Here is a 22340-nt window from a genome sequence, read left to right on the forward strand (position 1 = left end):
TATTAAACATTTTTGCTTACAAATCTTATACTTACCATGATTATTACTGGTTATTTAAGAACTTAAAGAAATGAAGATGGTAAGTTTAAACAATAAAATATTAGAACCGTATGGCCTTTTTTCTTCATTTTTAAATATTTATTTACTTGTTTATTTATTTTTGGTTGCTTCATTGCGGCACACGGGCTTTCTCGAGTTGCGTCGAGCAGGGGCTCCTCTTCACCGCGGTGTGCTCTCTTCTCATTGCAGTGGCTTCTCTTGTTGCTGGGCACAGGCTCTCCCCCTGTTTATCTGTAACCTCCCACTCCCAACACTGAGAAACCTCGCCCTCCTTACTTGCCAACCACTTATTTAGCTGTTCAATCCCAGCATACCTGTCAAGCTGTGTCAGAATTGTCAACCCGTACTTCCGTGGGGAAATATTATATGAACTAGAGCACAGTGCTGATGTACAATATTTTTTTGCTTTAATCTAATAGATTCCACTATTTCTAAAGTACTTAGGTCAGCACATTTTCCCTCATGCTTTTCGGTGAGGTCCTTTCATACATTTGTCACGTATTTAGACTGTATTTTTCACATTCCATCTTGGGATCTCCCAACCTTTTAAATGACATGTTTTAATTTGCATCCATTTTCAGGTTTACACTTTGTGCTGTGAAATTCTATAGACTGTCACAATCCCACAATCTATTACCGTGTCATACAGAATAGTTTCACTGCCCTATCACTGATTATTTTACTGTTCCTATAGTTTTGTCTTTTCCAGAATGTCATATAACTGGAATCACACATAAAGTAGCCCTTTTCAGACTGGCTTCTTTAAACATGGCAATATGCTTTTAATATTCATTTATGAATCTTTTTATGGCCTAATAGCTCATTTCTTTTTATTTCTGAATAATGTACCATTATATGAATGTACCACAATTTGTTTATCTATTCACTGACTGAAGGATATATTAGTTGCTTCCAGCTTTTAGCAATGATGAATGAAGCTACTAGAAAAACTTGTGTATAGGTTTTTGTGGAAACATAAATTCTCAAATCAGTTGGATAAATAGCTACAAGTGCAATTGTTTGATTGTATGGTAATATTTAGTTTTGTAAGAAAGTACCAAAGTGGCTGCACCATTTTGCATTCCCACCAGCAATGAATGAGAGTTGCTGTTGCTTTGCATCCTTGGCCAGCATTTGGTGTTATCAGTTGGGTTCAAAGCCATCCTGATAGATATGTAGTGGTATCTCATTGTTTTAATTTGCAGTTCTCTAATGCATATGATGGTGAGCATGTTTCATATGCTTATCTGCCATCTGTACATCCTCTTGGTGAGGTGTCTGTTCAGATAATTTGGCCATTTTTTACTGGGTTGTTTGTTTTCTTATTAATTTTTAAGAGCTCTTTGTATATTTTGGATACAAGTCCTTTATCTGATAAGCAGTTTTCAAATATTTTCTCCAAGTTTATGACTTGAGTTTTCATTCTCTTAAGTCTTTCAGAGAATAGAAGTTTATAATTTTAATAAATTCTAACATCAGTTTTTCTTTCATGGATCATGATTTTAGTGTTTTATCTAACACTTCATTGCTGAAGCCAAAGTCACTCACATTTTCACCTTTGTTTTCTTCTAGAAGTTTTATAGTTTTTATTTAAACTAGGTCTATGATCCACTTCGAATTATTTTTTGTGAAATGCGTAAGGTTCTGTGCCTAGATTTGATTTTTTTCATGTGGATGTCCAGTTCTTCCAGAACCATTCATTGAAAAAACTATTTTTTCTCCATTGCATTGCCTTTGCTCTTTTCCATAGATGAATTAATAAAAACTATGAGTTTGTTTGAGTGTTTTTGGACTCTCTATTCTGTTCCATTGTTTTATATGTTCATTCTTTTGCCAATATCACTCTGACCTGATTACTCTAACTTTATGTTAAGTTTTGAAGCTGGGTAGTGTGAATCCTTCAGCTTTGTTCTTCTTCACTATTGCCTTGGCTATTTTAGGTGTTTTGCGTCTCCATATAATCTTCAGAATAAGTTTGTCAATATCTACAAAACAGCTTATTGGAATTTTGATTGGGATTGTGCTATAGCTCAAGTTAGGAAGAATTGACATCTTAACAATATTGAGTCCTCCCGTCCATGAACACAGAATTTATTGGCATTTATTTAGATGTTCTCTGATTTTTACAATCAAGATATTGTCGTTTTCCACAAAGATTCTTTAAGTATTATGTTAGATTTATACCTAAATATTTCTTTTGGTGCTATTGAAAATGGTATTGATTTTCACAAATTCCAGTTGTCCACTGACAGTATATAGGCCTTCAGGTATATAGGAAAGCAGTTGACTTTTATGTATCAACCTTGTATCCTGCAAATATTTCTTCTGCTTCTTTGTTATCTTTAGTTCTTCTTCTGGTATTCCAGTTATGCATATGTTACATCTTTTGAAATAATCCCACAGTTCTTGGATGTCCTGGTCTTTTTTTTTTTTTTTCCCCATTCTTCATGCTCTTTGCATTTCTCTTGGGAAGTTTCTGCTGTTCTGTCGTCAAGCTCATTGATAACTTCTCTTGGCCATTTCCAGTCTATTGATGAGCCTGTCGAACACATTCTTCATTTCTATTACAGTGTTTCGATTTCTATCATTTCCCTTTTTTTCTTTCTTGGAGTTTCCATCTTTCTGCTTACCCCACCCACCTGTCCTTGTCTGTTGTCTACTGTTTCCATTACAACCCTTAATACATTAATTATAGATATTTAAATTTCCCTATCTGATAATTCCAGTATCTTTCATATCTGAATCTGGTTCTGATGCTTTTTTATGTCTTTTCAGACTTTTTTCTTGCTTTTTAGTATGTTTTCTAATTTTTTTTTTTTTGTTGAAAGTCACATATGTTGTATTAAGTAATAGAAACTGAAGTAAACACCCTTTGCGTTTCTATTTTCCTGGCTAGAAATAGGGTGTATTTAATGTTTGCTGTCACTACCAGATGCTTCAGATCCTTCTAGCATCCTGTGTTTGTCTGTTGGCTTTGAGCCTTCCCTACGTGCTCCTCCTCCAAGAGGGTTAGTATCTTGCAGTGCTTTCGGTTATAATCTGCTAGTATTATCCTGAAGCCCTTTTGGTATGGTGGGAAAGTAGAGTAGAAGGAAAGTATTCTACAATGGTATGATTAAATCTCCAAGTCTTAGTGGGCCTGTGTTCCTGGGCTATGGCCTTCACAGGTGTTTCTTAGCTTCCCTCCCCACCTTAGATGAGGCAGGAAGCCTAGAAATACCTGGAGAGGGAACAGTGCCCTTCACTCAGGTAGGTTAATTTGACTCTGTTAAGATATTTTCCCTGAAGAATAAGTCTTTGTTTTTTATGTTTTGTTTGCGGTACGCGGGCCTCTCACTGTTGAGGCCTCTCCCGTTGCGGAGCGCAGGCTCTGGACACGCAGGCTCAGTGGCCATGGCTCACGGGCCCAGCCACTCCACAGCATGTGGGATCCTCCCGGACCGGGGCACGAACCCACGTCCCCTGCATCGGCAGGTGGACTCTCAACCACTGTGCCACCAGGGAAGCCCAGAATAGGTCTTTGTATAGGAGTGTTCTAGGGCATTTCATGATGGTTACTCTTCCCTTCTCCCTAGTAGTGCCACAGTGGCACCTTTCTCAGCTGTTCATCATGAGATCGAGGTAAGCTTCCTGGTGGTGAGACCCAGGAAACTCTGGGGCCTCCACTAAGAATGCAGCCTCCAGTAAGTTCTTCTTCTTAAGCTAGGCCATATTGTGCCTCCAATAATACATCAAAATTACTGTGTGCTAACACCAGTTTATGGTTCTAGCAGCTTCTCTGCATGTATTCTGAAATTGGCCATGCACCTCTGTAGGCATCTGTCTCTCCATATTTGGGGGTAGTAGTTTTTTATTACAACTTCATTCTCTGATGGTTCCAAGAAATATCATTAATTTTCAGTTTGTTCAGGTTTATCTTTTTGTAAGGATGGGAGTGATGATTTCTACATTCTTTACATGTCAGTGTTGAAACTAGAAGTCCCTCACACTTCACTTTTGATGTCTCGAAGATTGGCCCAACCTATGTGCTAAGGGTTGAGTGACTACCACCCTCTCATAAAGAGGCTTCTTAGCCATCACTAAAGTGTGGAAATGTGTGTGTGGCCTTCCCTTCATCTGCGTCTGTATTAAGACTGGAGTAGTCCCTGCTATTATAGTTTTCCCAAGGTTGCTGACCTGGAAGCTGCCCCTTCCTCCTTTTCTAATGACCTCAGTGTTACGGCTCATACTGCTACCAAGACTGTCTCTTCAAAACCCTTCTCTCTGCCCTGCCCCAACAGAGGGCGGATAGGAGCCTCCTACCTTTTCTGTGCCATTTCTTCATTCACAAGGCTAGAGTAACTTATAAGACTTCACAGAAAGATGGCTGCTTCTAAAAGGGATTGCAAGGTAGAGGGAGAGTTTTTAAAAAGAAAACTATGTACTAAATATATCTTTCCTATAGTCCAAGCAAAAAAGCATTTAAGAATTTAAACCTTTTCTATGAGTCACGTTATGGTTGTTCCCATTTCTTAACTTTACTCTAAAGGGGAGAGCTCTTCTTTATTTTCTCCTTTATTTTATTATCAACAGTTATTGGGTTCTATATCAGTTAGTGTTCCACATCTTAGAAGGCAGCTATGAACCTCTCTGTCTATTTGAGAAACCTCACACCCTTCTCATAGAAATCAGAAGGCCCTCAGTACATACTTCCATTTCATAGCAGTGAATTTAATAAATAGTTACCTAGTGTAAAGACCATCTGGTCTGAAGACTTCCCAGCAGGCAGTTCTTGATGGTTGTTAGGACTCCATGTCTTCAAGGACAACTCACAGTTGTGTGTGAGCGCAGGCATCCAGCGTAGCAGTTGGTGTGACTTTTAGGCATGTATGTTATAGTCTTCTGAGGGTCTAGGGAGTACTCTTGGAGCACACACACACACACACATACACGCACCTTTTCAAAAAACAAACATTAATTCTCAGAGATATTGCAGCCTACTGAGGAAGGGAAGCATGTTCTTAACTGTCCCTTCCTTCTCTTATTTGCAAGTTGTTTCTTTCATAATGGAGATCAATCTTCAAGTTTATTCTGGCGGGGTGAGGAAAGTGTTCCATTGTTGAGACATATTTCTTAAGGACACTTAGCTAAGGAAATAGATAGTCAAATCTCTAAAATTTTCGTTTGAAAAATCCTTTCAAATTCTTAGACAAGGACTATCCTCAAGTTACCAGTTTGAGGATGGTGGTGTACATGAGGAGGTGGGGGAGACTTTCTCAGTTCCATGTATGTGGTGAAGAGGGAAGGACTTGACCAGGCCCTTAACTATACTCTACTGGATGTGGCAGGGAGCGGGTGATGTTTTAGGAAGGAGAGAGTTGAGAAGGTAGACAGACAAAGTAGAGGCAGGCAACTGCATTTTTTTTTCTGTGAGAAGAAAATGTTCTTTTTTTTTCTTAACATCTTTATTGGAGTATAATTGCTTTACAACGGTGTGTTAGTTGCTGCTGTATAACAAAGTGAACCAGCTATACATACACATATATCCCCATATCCCCTCCCTCTGCGTCTCCCTCCCACCCTCCTTATCCCATCCAAAGCACCGAGCTGATCACCCTGTGCCATGCAGCTGCTTCCCACTAACTGAATTACATTAGTTTTGGGGTACAGTAAGGTAATTTTAATAAGCTCACCTAGAGAGATCGGCTGGGCTTTCTTTCCGCCAGGCAGCATAGCTGCAGGAGCGCCACTCACGTGGAGCGCAGTGCCATTTACACGGATTACAATGGGAAGGAGGCCCCCTAGCGTTGTGTAGCAAAGCTGGTTGTGGCAGCCTTTGGAGTAGTAAGAATTTTAATTTTCATGTAAGTTACTTGTAATTGTATTTTCTTTGGAGAGTTGTCCAAAATCAATGGTCTCCTTCAGCTGATATTAAGTCAAGCATCTGTTCTCAAGGTCTTCATAGTACTCATTGCACTGCTATCAGAAGTTGATTGACTTGTCAGTTTCCCCCCTACCTGGAACTCCAGATCGCTTTGATCCCTTTACCAATAGTTCCAGGCACACTGTCTGGCACAAAGGAAGGGTTTGCTAAATGTTTCTGAATTAAAAGTAACCATTCTCTATGACATACACCCAATTGCCCTGCATTTTTTTCTTCCTAATTTTAATTTGTTGTCAATTTAGTTCACAGAGAATGCACTGTGTTTCTATTTATTAAATTAAATATCTCCTAGGGGTATCATATTAAAAATTAAGCTTAGTTAAATCTCAGTGTCCTGTGATCATTATATAAGCTGCTCATTGCTGCATCTCATATTAGCTTGGTTCAATGGTTAGATGGTAATTGACATGAATACTTAATGACCACGTTTCCATTCTGATATATTACTAGTGATACTTACAGTTTAAAGTGCATTAGGGTTAATTGTAAATGCTCATAATTTGCCCACCCTTCTGACTGACAGCATATTCTTACACCTCAGAATATGATGAGCACTCCAGACCTGTGTAGGAGGAATACTGGTCTTCAGCGGATCAGCAGTCACCATTATTAACCCTTCAGTTGTCTCAAATCTATAACCTAAACTATTTCTGGAATTTCTACTTTGTCATCCATGTTGCCAAAAAGATCGCTGTGAAGTGTAACCTAAGGTCGGAGTGTTTTGTGATAATAGAGAAGAAGATATTATCTTTAGCAACTGTCACAGTCTCTTCCCCACAGAATTTACAGGATGGTGCAGTGAAGCTCTCCTTTCTTCCCTGTCTCCCTCTCTTTCAACTCACCTACACCTGTGCTGCTTCCTTGGAGGCCACTGAAACATTGGTTTTTTTTTCAGATATGATGCTTCAGCTCAAAAGTAGCTAGTAAAGTGGGTGGATGCATATTATACTGAGCACGTCATTAGACAAAGCTTTTCTCTTATAAGATGATGTGAATGTCCAGATGTAGTCATGTAAACATCAGAGGTCTTTATTATAATCTCACACATTCTTCATTCATATGATAAAAGGTGAAGTGATGCTGTCTAGTTAGATTGCTCTGGTCATTTCACACATTTAACTTTCTTTGTGAATATTCCTATGAATATGTCCAAGTTCAAAGAGAAGCTTTCCAGTCTTCCAGGCCGTAGCCATGCATCATGTTTCTTTTCTGTTTTCCCACAACAGACAGGACAGTGTCCATGGTAAATATTTGATGATGATTATTAACACATTATTCAGGGAAAAAGAGTATGTATTTTAACTGGTTGAATTATTTAACCTACTTAATCATCCTAGAATTAAGATAATGTCTGTTACATGCAAAAAAAAAAAAAACTAAAATGCAGCTGACGTTTTATTATACTACATCAGCAGGTGTAGTCCAAAGTTTAATAGCCCTGTCATGATGACTTGTTCAACAAAACAGTTCAGAAAGATGGTTTGCACAAGCAAACTTCAGGGGGGACGTCTAAGATCAAAAGGGGCAGACAGTCACCTTGAAGTTGAGCTTATAAGTTCACAAATTCAAAAATTAGGGAGTCAGGAAGATCCTAGTTATGCTTGGATTTTAAAATTCTACAGAATATTGCACTGAATCTGACTCAAATCAAAAATAAAAGTAATCTTCCTCTTATGGCTTTTCCATGCCTACTTCAGTACCTACAGTATAGTAGAGGCTCAAGAAATACTTAAGGATTAATGTTGACTGAATAAGGAGGAATATAGCTATGACCACCACCATCACAAGAGAAGGCTACAAATGAAATTAAACTGCTTTATTTAATCTCAGAAACTGAATAGGAAATAAGAAGTCGACTGCTTTTAAAAACATATCTCAGAATGGGTACTGATGATATAATTTTTGTGGGCTACTTTATTATGCTTTTTATTCATGCATGAATTCAACATTTTATTATAAGCACTAAAGTGATATATTTAATTATGGAGTTAAATTTTTTTTTAATTGCCAAATGACTTACAAGTAGGACATTTGTTTGTACTTGATTAAACTGTTTTGGTCGTTATGTATCATTTCACTCCCTGCTTTTGAATAAAGATACTCATTTACATTTACTGTTAGTACACTTCAAGAAACGTAGTTAAATACTGATGACTAACCAAGATACTGTGTACCAGGAATGTGGAAATATTTACTTTCTGTGGAATGCAAATTAGTTGGATATGCAGATTTTGCATTACACAGATCAGAGTTTTCAAATAAAATCTCAAGCAATGTGTTTGAAAGGGCAAGCATTAATAATTTGTTGCTCATTCACACAATTGTTTTGAAGCTCCCCTCCCCATTTTCCTGCACCTCAGATGAATGATTCACTCATATAAGATTGCCAGTCTTATTTAAAAGGCCATTCCATTGAGTATCTTAGACTTAATTTTTATGAAAGTTTTTTAGAAATAATTTCCTATTTACATTGTTAAGATCCATTTCACTTGAGTATTTTGTCATTTACAGTAATAACTCATCAATCCGTTAATGCAGCCTTTCTTAATGTTACTTTTATTAGTCCTATGAAATGTGCTATTTTGAACCTCTGAAATGTTATAAACCACCAGATTGCTAATTGCTTTGGATACTGTGAAAAATAATTACTCCACATTATTTTTTATATTTAATTGACAGTGTAATGCATTTAACTAAAGATCTGCAATGAACTATTTCTAATTACTGAGGGTGGTGGAGTGGAAAAACTAGGCTGTAAAACTTTACAGGGAAACAATGTTTTCTTCATTACATTAAAAGTTATTGTTGATATAACTTTTTCAGAGACAAAATAAATCCTTAAATGGGAAGTTCTGGAAAGCTAGAAAGAGTTGTGGAATATTTTTATTCATGATATAGCAAGGATATTTTTTAAATTATTATTTTAATAGATTGGTGATGGGTGTCATATACTAATTTTACCATGCTTGCCCTAAAATTTCTCCTTCTTTAGTTGGCAGAATTTTATGAGAGAGATAATCATGCCACTGCCAGAATGAGTAATGTTCATCACTGGCCTGTGTTCAATTCATTCTGCATCGGTAGGACATTCAGCTGAAAAGCTATGCCAAATTTTAGATATTGAAATATGTAGATATATCAGGAACCTAGTCTGTTCTTAGCTCTCAAGGTAAGAACTTCTTGTTAGAAACTGATCTTTGAAAATAACTTAGAACCTGATGCAAGGAATTCCCACCATCTAAAAGTGTCACGAATTGAGGTGTAAAACGTTAGGCTCTTTGAGTAGACGTGTACTGTTTTCATTGCCTGTGGTTCTGAGGTTATTAATGGTCAGCGTATTCTTCTTTTCCTCCCTATAACACCTGGCTAAAATGAAGTGCCTCCACTGGTATTACATTAAATTGCTTATTTCATTTCAATGATGTACATTTTCCAAAAACAGACATCTAAAACAAGTGACCTGTTTCAGGGAATGTAAATTATTTTCAGAATTTCAGAAATTGAAAAGGGATAAGAGGAAGGAGAAAATGCTGGGCTGGTGTGAAGCGATAGCGCGTAACCCTCGCAGGATCCCTAACAACACGCGGACCCCCGAGGGCTCAGAGGAATGGGCTGACGCCTCGCAAACCTCCACACTGGTGAGTGCAGCCGTGGTACCTCCAATGGCTTGTGTGAATGGATGCGGAGGGAATGGGGAGGGGGCCGGGGAGGGCTTCCTCAATAGTTCTCTGCTTTGCAATGTATTATATTGCTCATATAGACGTCACTTAATCAACGGGTAGTAATAAAAACATCTTAATTTCATAGAATCTAGAGTTTAATTCAGATTAACAATTTTTTTTTTCTTTTTGTTTCTTTGGACATCGCCCGTCTGTTATGTCAGGGACCTTACAGAGATATTTAAAGTTTATACCTTGCATTCTACACTTCGGTAATGGAATCATTGGAGGAAAACGAGTACCGTTATCCAAAAATAATGAAAAATCAGAATCCTACCTTCTGTATTTTCCTATATTGAATCCTTTTTAAAGGCATTTTTTTAGAATATATAGGATTCAAAAAATTATAATTTTGATATAAAATCGTGAATTGCTAAAATGATTTGAAGACCAGATCAATAATATACTCTTTCTTATTTTGTTTTCTGCGTTAAGTTTACATGTTCGGCTTTGGCTAGCTTTTATTTCCCAGTGATTAGGAAAAGAGAACTCATTAGCAAAAGGAGTTTTATAAGTTCTTTGTTTAGATTTTGGCTGCAACATACTTCATTTTGATTTAAGGAAGGAAAATTCCATTCAATCTCTAAGTTTTAAATTGACATGTTAGTTGTATTTTAATTGCTATTTTACCGTTTTATAAGAACACGTACTTTCATTAGCCTAATTTATTAGTTGATGAACATATAATTAAATGTAAGCAAAAGTTTTAGATTTATTTTTTTACTTTTGAGTTATTTGATAATTTCTATCATTTTACATAAAAACAATGGTCCTGAGCAAACATTATAGAGTGAATTTCAAGAGAAACCATGGAAAGGAATAGGCTTTCAATTGATAAAACATAGAAATGAGAATTCTGTGTAATTCCATCATCTCAGACTGTAGGGAGAGGGCTGAGGGTATGAAGAAAGTATGCAATGTGATTGGACAAAGTCCTAGGGAATAGATTCTTTGAAATTATTATCTGCAGTGTTTCATCTCAGTCATATGCTCTTTTGTAAATTACCATTTTCAATAAAACTGCTTGGCATGAGTTAACACCATTTAAATACACATGTTGCACAATATTTATACATAAAGCTGGATTTTGTAGGTACCATGCAATAACTAAAATTTTTTAAATAAAAATATTACTTCTGTGATCTCATTAGAGTGGCTTTAGTGCTTAATTACTGTTTCATAGAACCATAGATCAAAACCATTTAAAAAAATCTTGAGCCAACATTTGGCCTGACTTTCTCTTATAATTTTGGGTAACCTAATATTAGCTTCATTTTACAAATGTGTAGTGGCCCAGAGAAATTAAGTGACTTTCCCAGTGTCACTTAGCTAGTAAATGTCACTTCTAGGATTACTAGAGGCCTGGCTTCTGAAGGTAAGGCATGCTGTATTAGGGCAATAGTCTTCAGTCACTGTAACCTAACCCCCAAATCTCAGAAAAATAAAAAATTTCTTATGTCATAGCTCATGTGTCTGGGCAGCTCTCCTTGGAGGTTCACTGTCAAAGGTTCACTGATTATTCAAAGACTCCATCCCTCTTTTTATGCTGCCTACTTAAGTACATGGCCTCTTAGGTCACTGAGGAAAGGAAAAGGCTATGCTGTCCATTGTGCGTGAGCTATTATGGAGCAACCTGAAGTGTGTAGACATCCTTCCATTTGCCACAACCTAGTCTCATAGCCCCATCTGAACTGCAAGGGAGGCCGGTGAATATCAGGAAGCCATGTGGGCAGGAAAAGCAGATAAGGACATCTCTGCCAAAGTCCACTCTTGTGGTCGCCAAACATTCATGTCACGTTTCCACTCTTTCATTAAGAAGGGCTATTATTTTCCAAGAGAGATAACTAAACATTCTTTCAGTCACTGGATTCAGTTCAAATTCATGGTCTCTGGTTATTCATTGTCCTCATCTAATGATGATGATGGTCAATCACCTATAAATAAACGATTTAAATTTTGCAACCAGCTCCCAACATACATATATACCCAATATGAAGGAGAGGAGTAGGAAAAGGGAAACCACAATAAACACTCATATTTGGAAAGAGAAAGAACTAAATGTACATGGAAGCCAGTGGTGTATTCCTGCTGGACAGACATTGTCAAGTCTCCCTGACCTCTAGGTCAGGGAGGATCCTTGAATTGGCTTTGACCCTGCTCCCTGGGAGATCTCCCTTGTCCCTGCTTTCCTCTAGCCTCTGGATACACCCTCTGGGAAGTTCTTCCTTTTCTGTTATTCTCCTTGTCCACATTCAAAGTGCCTAATGAAACTTGTATAGCCTTAAAATATTTTATTTTCCTGTTTGGGGAAAATTATGGAACCAAGAGTTGTTTTAAGTCTTAGGAATTTCAAGGCTCATACTGCTGGAATCACGGTATTTCAGTACACCGATCCTCTGCAATCTGAGGGCTCTGATCGCTTTGCTTTCCGGTAGTCCGTGTGCCTAGCAGAGTTCTATCTTGGTTGCCCTTGATTTCCCGTTCTCCATGTCTCTATCTCAGCATGATCGTATCTTGAAGACCAGGCAGGAGGACCACATCCTTAACCTCTTTGTCCAGAGATGCTTTGTTCAACTGAGAGGGTCCACTCGGTGTCAGCTCTGAAAATCATATTAGCCTTGAGTCACTGTATTCAAATGTAACTTTTCATTGGACCTTTGTTACTCAACACTCACTTCAATGGCAGGTCTACCAGTTGGGGTTTAGAAGAAATCGGGCATTGGGTCCAACAAACCTTGAAACTTTCGGATTCTCTCTATTCCTGGTCAGATCTGCTTTCACACAAACCGCTTAGTTCCTGAGCTCACATTTCTCCTGTAACACCTTGATGAATGTAGCTGATAGTACTTAACGTACATTATTAAGTTCTGTTTTTCAATCTGTTTTGAGTGTTGCCAGCCCAGCAGGCCTAGGGTCTGCCTCTTGAGTTAATTCAAATAGAGATTTTGCCAATAGTTTTGCCCAAACATCATGCAGATAAATAGCTTTCTACCTTTGTAATCAGTTTCCTCCCTCCCTGTTGCTTAAACATTAAACAAATGCCACATATTTTAGACTTTTCTTATGGTAGCACAGACTCTGGCTAACTGATTTCTGTATTCAGGTAGTTATAAAAGTTGGGGTACAGTCAAGAAAACAGAAATAGGCAATTTTAACAATATATAATGTGAAAAATTATTTAATCTGCTATTGGAAGATTGAAAATGTCAGAAAGGTACACAAGTTTGGTAACTTCAAGAAGTTAGCAACCACCCATACAGAGGAGTCACACAGGGAGGAGACTAGAGCTACTCAAACCTAAAAGGTTGACGGAGGGACCCCTCAGAACTGCACCCCAACTCTGAGGAGGGATGCTTCTCAGCTGATGAAGGAACGTTGGAGCTCAGAGGAAGGACCCTGAAGATCTAGGACCCAGACTCCTGAAGGGGATGCACTTCTCAATCCTTATATATTCAAGTGGGGGGAAGGGGCTGGTGCAGTAAACGTAGTTCAGGGCATGTGAAAAAAGCTTAGAAACTGGACCCACCTTCCACTGCCGACTTAAGTCTTGTGGGATAACGCTAACAGAAACAGAGTCCTCTCTCTCCTCTTGTCTAATGGTTTCTTTTAGCACTAGCGTTGGCAGAACCTGACCAAGAAGTAAATGTCAAAGGAGACATCTGGTTTGAAGGCTCCCAGCTCCAGCCTCTCGGTGTAGAATACAGGAGAACGGATTTAGGGCTGAGTGATATTAGCTTAGTAATCAGTATGGAAAATTAAGAATAGAAGCTTTAACGAACTCAGAAATTTCATAGGCTTAACATAATAAAGGTTTGTTTTCACTCATGGCTCAGTCTGATACAGGACATTTGATCCTCAGACAGTGAATGCAGAGATCTCTGCTCCTCCCATCTCCCAGGGCTGCTGTCTTAAACACAGGCCTCCTGGTACTGAGTTTATCAATTAAGGGGTGGAGTATGAATGGGTGACTATGTAGATATCAGTTTAGGTTTGGAAGTGCTAAGCATCACTACCCTGATGCTGTTGGCTGAAACCAATGACACATCCCAGTGTATCTGTCCGAATGATGGGAAATAAGGTCTTCCTATAGGACCAGAATAGGGAAATGGAGAGCATTTGGCCAGCCTCTACCACAAATGCGTTCATTCTTTGAGTGGTAGCAGTTTTGTCCTGCCTTTCCATTTTATATCCGCAGGATTTAACTATTACTCTCTGCTGTCACCTGGAGCATTTGAGGCTTTTCTGTACAAATCGTACCCCCTCTAATGATGATGGGGTGGGGGGAGAGAAAAAGGAGGATGAGGAAGATATGATGATGGTTGTTTGCCAGGGGCGTTTCTAAGCATTTCACACACATTCCCGTTTGTAATGCTACAAGGATCCGATGAGGTGGGCATGACCATTATCCCTATGTTGTGGATAAAGAAACTGAGCTACAGAGAAATGTAAAACCTGCTGAAAGTGACTTAGGTAATGACTGGTGACGCTGAGATTCCAACAGTCCAAGCAGTCTAAAACCGAGGGCTGCTCTCCTGTCTTTCAGGTTGGGGGAAAAAGTCATTATTTGGTTAAACATTTGGTTAAACAGAAAGATTGTAAAGGAGATAATAATACATTACAGTGTGTGACATAAAAACAAATAGGGCCTTTTCTTTATAATCTCTTGATTACATGTGTCTGTTAGATTACTCTCTGCTCTGCATTGACTGACGTATAAATATGGCCAGTATCACCATTGCATCCTCAATAACTGACCTAATGGAAAAAAAATAACACTTTTTTTTAATCTACAATGCAGGCAAATTACCTGCTTTTTAAATTCAGAAAGTGCTTACTTAGCCTAAAATCCCTTGAGTAAGAACATTGAAGCGTTTGAGAGATACTTATTAAGCAACCATCTTCATAGTTTTAACCTATGGGGTGAGGGAGCCCTTTGTATGACAGGCAGGGAAGAAACCTTTGAAATTTATTGTAACACAAGTTTACATGTTAAAAACAAAACAAAAAAATACCTTATACTGACTATACCCTTAAGCAATTGCTTGAATCAAATCAGAGTTCAACATTAAATTCAAAATGAGAGCAAAAGATATCATAAGAAATAGAAATAAGAAGGTGAAAGATTTTATGAGGAATGGAGTTTAAAAAAAATCTATGGAAGTCAAAATTGGGAGATCGAAAAATGCCATTTTAGGTAGTCATCCAGAAAAAATTACTTTCCTCTAATCAGTGATGGTTCTTTAAGGCTAAAAATAGACTATGGTTAGGTAGAAAAGAAGAACAAAGTGTCACTCTATGTGTTAGATGAGGTGATTTGCCACTTTCAATCATGTATGCATCAGCTCAGGGCACATTTTCCAGGCTTCTGTGTACATGGTCTGGGATGAGGTACTTGCTGCTCTAGAAAAGACTGAAGATACTAGATAAGAAAGCTTTCAAGGGGAAGTACGTTTTATATATATATACACATATATGTATATAATTATTTGTAATAAGACATATATTTATAAAGCTTTATAATTTTCAAGCAGTCTTTATGTCCATTGTGTCATTATAGCTCACAACCATTCTGAAATGCAGGAGTTCCCAACCTCCGGGCCACAGACCGGCACCAGTCAATGGCCTGTTAGGAACCAGACTGCATAGCAGGAGTGAGTGGAGGGCAAGCAAGCGAAGCTTCATCTGTATTTACAGCCGCTCCCCATCGCTTGCATTACCGCTTGAGCTCTGCCACCTGTCAGCTCAGCAGCTGCATTAGATTCTCATAGGAGCGCGAACCCTGCTGTGAAGTGTGCCTGAGAGGGATTGAGGTTGCGCCCTCCTCATGAGAATCTTATGCCTGATGATCTGAGGTGGAGCTGAGGCGGTGATGCTAGCACTGGGGAGCGACTGCAGATACAGATTATGCTTAGCAGAGTGGTTTGACTGCACAGAGACCATAATCATCAATGCCCTTGAATCATCCCAAAACCATCCCACCGCCTGGTCTGTGGAAAAACTGCCTTCCGTGAAACCGGTCCCAGGTGCCAAAAAGGTTGGGGAATATTGCTGAAATGTACACAATACAATTTAATTATTCAAATACATAGTGAAATGGAGATGCTGTTAAGAGATTAAGTAATTCACTCCAAATCATAAGGACTCAGAACTTCTAATTTCCAGGTTATTTATATACCACACCCATTATGAGAAGTTGATAGTGTTTTTGGCATAATATAAGTGAAAATAGTGTATCTCAAAAAGGTGAAGGAATTCACCCCGGTGGCAAATCAGAATTTGTGATTTCTGTCTAATTTTAAATCCCAAGATTTTTCCAACTTGCTATAAACTCTTTCTAGGAATAATATAACTTAATAATACACATTTTAGAGATCAAATTTTCAGCTACTGGACGACTAAATACCTCCTTACATAGCCTGATAAGTATTTATTAATGAAACAGGCAGCTAAAAAGATTCATGTTTAATTACATCATAACCTTATTTTCAAAATAGAACAGTTGTGTTGAAGGTTAAAGTTCCATAGTTATTGAGCTTATGAAAATATCAGAAATTAAAATGATGCACTTTTATTTTTACTTCTTTTTGTATGTCTTAATTGAAAAGCCATACCATCATCAGCTTTTTTGTTGTTCTTGTTGCTCATAGACTTTACTAGTATTTTCTTTGGTTTATATTAAACCAGCCCACTTGGACATTTGTGTAATATAGATGAAATCAGCCCCTGAACTTGAGACTTCTTCATCTGGGATCCCATTCTTTATGATTTAGTGAACAATGACTGGATATCAAACAGAAAATGAATGCATGCCTAGAATTTATGTAACTTTAATTAATTACAAGTGATCCTACCATTTCAAAGATAATATCACAAAAGAGCAAAATTAGATGAAAACATAAAAGAAAGTCAGGTAGAGCTTTTGCTATAGACAGATGGATATAACATCTTTTTCCTTAGTCTATGCCAAAATTTGTAATGTTGATATCATTTGCTACTGGAAGTAGCCATATTATCCAAGTCTAGTAGGTTGAAGTATTTTGTATTCAAAATTAACAAAATGGGGCTTCCCTGGTGGCACAGTGGTTGAGAGTCCACCTGCCGGTGCAGGGGACATGGGTTTGTGCCCTGGTCCGGGAAGATCCCACATGCCGCAGAGCGGCTGGGCCTGTGGGCCTTGGCCGCTGAGCCTACGCATCCGGAGCCTGTGCCCCGCAATGGGAGAGGCCACGACTGAGAGGCCCGCGTACCGCAAAAAAAAAAAAAAAATTAACAAAATGTTTTAAATTATTTGCCTTCTATGCGTAACTTTCAGCAATGGTGTTGATGGAATTGATTAGAGTATGGTGTATTGAATGTAATATATAATATTTAATCATTAAATTGGAGTGAAAAAATACACCCTTTTGATCAATGACCATAATATTTGATCCAAGTCAAACTATCTTTATGCAAGAATGGTAACAAATAAAACTGAGGGAAAAAGGAATCTGCTTCATAAATTAGTAATATGGAGATGATTCTTATTATGCAAATGAAGGAGATAGGAACAGGGAGTATATGTGTATTCCTAATAGATCTAGATTATATGCTGAAAAGCTTCTTTTCCTAGATCCTTGCATGGCTAGCTTCTTCCTTCAAGACTTGGCACATCTACCATAGCAACTTTGACTGGAGCTACTCCTGATTTTCATCCAACTGTGCCTCACCCATTCCCTCTCTACACCAATTCTGATTTTCTTTTTTCTTTTTAATAGGTTCATCCTAATCTGAAAATAGTTACATAAATATGAATGCATGTTGGTTTATTTTCTGTTTTCTACACTAGGATATAAGACGAAAAGGGAAGATCTGTCCTGTTTACCTCTATATCCCTGGTGTTTTGAACAGAATAGGAACGGAATAAAATTTGTAGAATGGATAAACAGCTTGAGCAGACAGCATGAACTGAGAGAAAGCAAAATTATTTTTTGTTTATAAAATTCTATTCAGTACGATATCTCATATTAAATCCCTCTTACTAGAAATGCCTATGCCTTAAAATATGGAAGAACTAGTCTGAAAGACCAAACAATTCTGAGATGGTTTCTACGACAAAAATACATAAAGTTTTGGAAACTGAAATCATGATTACAAAAGCTACATTCCGTTGGAATAAGGCTCCCCTTTGGTAAGAATTTAAAATATTGCAGATAGCTTCCCCAGTGCGTGAGACAATGAAATGTAAATGCGTCCTTATTAAGAAAACACATTTACCGATTACGGTTTACCAGAGTCATCTTCCTTACTCTCTTGCTTTCCAATTATCCCCTTAGTCGATTTTTAGTCTTAGCAGGCTGAAGGAAATCATATATCTGCCTATAGCAAATGGACTGGTATTGCCCTACAAACATAATCTCTCTTAGGAACCAAATAAATGGTAAATAAAAAGAGGAGTTTGAGTATATTAAATTTCTCATTAAACATATTGACTTATTTGCAATAGGTTCACCCTTATTTCTTTCAGTCTCTGAGCAAGTGGGCCAGCTGCTCATTGTGTGATGGCCTTTATACATTCTGAAAATAAATAAGTCAGGGCAGATAGAGTTTGCAAGGTTTTTTTAACCTCATTTTCTTCCTCCCTTGGATTCTTTCTTATTTGATTGTTTATCAGTTATTACGTTTAATTGCTATTACAAAGCCTTTACTAAGTACTGCCAAAGGCAATAGTGAATGAAATCTAAATTTTTATTAGAATAACTATAAAAAACAAAGGAGGGAAATGACATAAAAGACCTCGTGCCTTTCAAGAGCTTTGATTTTTGTAAGGAAGTAAATCATTAAAAATATACCCCAATGGTTTTTATGGAAACAGATTGAAGTGAAGAATGCAAGGCGGGGGGGGGGGGGGGGAGACTGGTGCCTCAAACGTCACATCACAAAGAAAGGTTACATTCGCCGTGCAGCTTAAAGTAATGCATTAACTTTAATTGTATAGCTACTGAACAGTGTCAAAACATGATTATTCACAACAGTAATGATTGATCTAAAAATGCTCCTCAGAGGAAGAGATCTTTTCCTCTCCAGAGCAAGTCACCAGATCATATTCAGAGCTGTTCTTTTTCAAAATGTGTCATGTCTTTCTGTTTCATTTAGATATAAATTAAATTGTGAACTCCTCAAAAAAATGTTTAATTCTCAATAGTTGTTTAATTCTACTGTCTGTATAGTATTTAGAACGTACTGATTTTCCAATGCACTGATTTAACTTTCTGAGACCCAATGGTCATTTTTGTGTGTACCCAGATAGACAAGTGTGGAGTTGACCTGCCTGCTTTCTCTCCACTCTTAGCAGGCTGAAGTGATACAGACAGCAAAGTTGTCTTCCTTGTGTTGGTTTTTGTGGGAGTGTCGTCATGTTTTATAGCAAGGGACCAGGCAGGACACATTGACGTGATATTTGTCAAGTCAGCTTGTTTGGGCCTCAGAATAAAAAAATGTACCTGGAAATAAGTGGAACATGTCAGAGTGGTCCTGAAGAATCCAAGCTATTTCTGTGCAACAATCTTCTTACTCAATCTTCTTACTCAAATAGGATAGAGTTCATTTATAGCTCAGATACATTTATATCTCAAAACACAATTACCAATAACATAATAAGAGTATTTTTAATGCCTGTTCTATGCTGACAAGTTTAGATGTGTATCTCAGAATGTCCTGGTAACCCTGAAAGCAAGTACTGCTGTGCTAATGACACCTACAGAGAAATGAAGATGCAGGAAGACTAGAAAAGTGGCAGAACAGGAATCCAGAGTTCTATGAAGTAGAGTGTATTTTGTTCATTGAAATATTTGATAGTCACATCATTTAATATGATGTTGCTTAACCTAGAGTAACTACCCTACTAATTCATCACTGTGGTCGTTGAAAGGCCTGATGAATGAATTGTTTGACATCCAGGGCTGTCCATTGTTGAGTTTCAGTTTGGGACTCCAGAGCTGTCTGTTGTCATGGAACAAAATAGGGGTAAGTCTCGGGGGAAATGGAGTGATTCAGAGCTATCTGAATCACAGTTATCACCCAGCTTATAACGTGTCTTCATTTATTCATTTAACTACTCTGTATTGATAGTTGGCTTTGTGTGAAGCCCAGCGCTGTGCAATAAATATACAGGACTGAAGAAAAAGACAGTCCTTACCCTCAAGAATCTAGGGAAGAAAACAAATAAATGAGTAAGTCAAAGGTAGGATAGGAGAGGGAGTAAAGACAGGGTGTTAGAAGACCCCTTAGGTGACGCTGGTCCAGCTGTGGGAGTTCAAGTTCCCTGTAGACACTGAGAGTTGGAGATAGGAAGAGGATGGTGGTAAGGAGGGACGAGAAGGGGCATTCCATGACCCTGTGTAAACCATTTATCAAGTGAAAATTAAAGTGCTGAATTTCGTTTACTTTTTTTTGTGTGTGTGTGGTACGCGGGCCTCTCACTGTTGTGGCCTCTCCTGTTGCGGAGCACAGGCTCCGGACGCGCAGGCCCAGCGGCCATGGCTCACGGGGCCCAGCCGCTCTGCGGCATGTGGGATCTTCCCGGACCGGGGTACGAACCCGTGTCCCCTGCATCGGCAGGCAGACTCTCAACCTCTGCGCCACCAGGGAAGCCCTGGGGTGTGTCTTTTAAGAAGCCCTAAGAGCAGGGTTAAGAATCAGTGTGCATCAGAAGATAAATTACAACTTTTAGGTAGGTATGGATCTGAAGATGGGTCCCTACAAAGCCAGCTCCTTCCCGTTACATGGAAACTCTTCCTGCAAACACTCTAGTTAGCTTCATGCTAATTCCTGACACTAAAAAAAGAAGTAAGTATTTCATTCAATCTGGGCTAAGACCACCATATGTTGTTCATCACCAGCCTATCCAAGGGAACTGTGCCAAGCCAAGTCAGTCCATTTTTATTTCTTCTTTCAAGAGGCTCATTGTTACGTTACTTTTCCCGTCTCACAGATGGGGAAGCTGAAATGAAGACGTTTGAAGCAAATTTTTCTTTGTGACTAAGCCAGGTAATAATAAAGAAAAAGAATCTTTAATTATATTACATTAACTCTTTATATAAGGTAATTGTATATGCTTCCATAAACCACATGTGAAATCCTCAAGTTTGAGATATACAGCCAAATTCCATGGATGAGTTACATCACTCATCTCTCTGCCCTGTCTATAAAGATTTCTGACTCTGGGATTCTAAGAACCCTGGATGTGGCCTTACCTGTTCCATACATTGATTATAAATGATAATAAGTATTCTATCCTAGTTATTATACTGGACTTTATTTACTATAAGTATTGAATATTTATTTGCATTTTTAACAACAGCATAAGTCTACCTATCCAGAAAGCTGCCCTGACCTGAGTAGATGCCTATGAGGACAAGGTATAAATATAGAGATTGACTTAAGATCTACTATGTGAAAAAAAGTTTTATTGTCTCAACACAAATTGACCAAGCATAATATATCATGCACGTCCTATTTTAGTTATATATAACACAAAAGTTGTTTGAGAGTACACAAAGCAGTCTGTGTAATTTCTCTAATTAGTAAGGTTATTTGACAGGTTTTATCAGGGACCAGTTCCTGCTCCTTATTCTCTTAAAGTTACAACTCTGATGTACCTAAAGCAAGGTTGTTTTTTTACATACTTTTGTTTCTGTGTCAAACATGTTAACTCAGGTGCTGACTTACAAATTTTTGTTTTGTTTTGTTCTTGGTAAAGAACATATTGACTCTTTCTCTTCGAAAACAAAGGAGTGAAGTACAAAAACATGGTGCACATTTTGTAACACATAAAATGGCTTATGTTCATTGCCTTTTGCTTGTCAGAATGGCTGAAAAATGAGACCGGGTTCCCGTGTGTGCCTGCTGCTTACTTGTGGACATGGACTTAATAGTGAGGTTGCAGTTCACTGTGTGTTTCTAACTGCTTCTGGAAAGCTTTGACTGATGTTACACAAGGCAGTGCACGATAAACCGAAGTGCATTATTCCATGGTAATTGTCCCCATTTCCATGGACATCTCTGACTCATGTCCACTTTACTCAGTTGTCTTTCTAAATAAAATAATGGGCTCCATTATTCTTTTTCATACAAAAGGAGCCCAGTCCTCCTGGTCTGAGGTTAAAAACAATTTTGGATCAAACTTTAAACTGAGCTAGATGAAGGAAATGAAATTTAATTTTTCAAGGTTGGGGACTTTTTACAAACATTTCTAGTTTTTCCAAATGAGTTAAAAATCACAATCAGAAAAAACAACTTAATCTTCAGGTCCCTGTCACATTAGCTCCTTTTCTTCACATATGAATTTCATGTGTGCTGGAGGACAGATGTTCTTACCTCCATTATACAGACAAGAGGGCCTTGAAGATTAAGGGATTTACTCGGGGTCACACAACTCATCAGGAACAAGACCCGCCGCAGAATCATGTAATCCTGACTTTCGACCTTGCTGAGTCCTACCTTGTTCTTTATTCCCATGAATTCCATGCCTGTTCTATGTCTTTATAAAATGCGTCACAGTTTATCCATTTGTGCAAATTAGAAAGTGCATCCTTTCCTGTCATGTACCTCCTGTCCCTCACTCACTGTTTTATCAAACTTACCTGATAACGTCTTTTTTC

The 22340-nt window shown here is 38.1% G+C and overlaps 1 protein-coding gene across 4 annotated transcripts in view; it reads left to right on the top strand.

The window, feature by feature from the left end:
- Positions 1 to 22340, top strand: part of MARCHF1 (membrane associated ring-CH-type finger 1) — a gene marked incomplete at its 3' end in the record, with an annotated part of 457967 nt that overhangs the window by 129345 nt on the left and 306282 nt on the right. Inside the window, exon 2 of one of the 4 annotated variants that reach the window (XM_082838694.1) lies at positions 9481 to 9621. The exons of 2 other annotated variants lie outside the window; for them this stretch is intronic. In XM_082838694.1, the coding sequence (XP_082694820.1) occupies positions 9481 to 9621 (141 nt within the window). Of the gene's footprint in view, positions 1 to 9472; positions 9622 to 22340 lie in introns of all 4 variants that reach the window. One more of the 4 variants, XM_082838692.1, reaches the window with a different exon arrangement.

Source organism: Leucopleurus acutus, assembly GCF_964270905.1.
Source record: "Leucopleurus acutus genome assembly, chromosome: 4".
NCBI classification, from domain to species: Eukaryota; Metazoa; Chordata; class Mammalia; order Artiodactyla; family Delphinidae; genus Leucopleurus; species Leucopleurus acutus.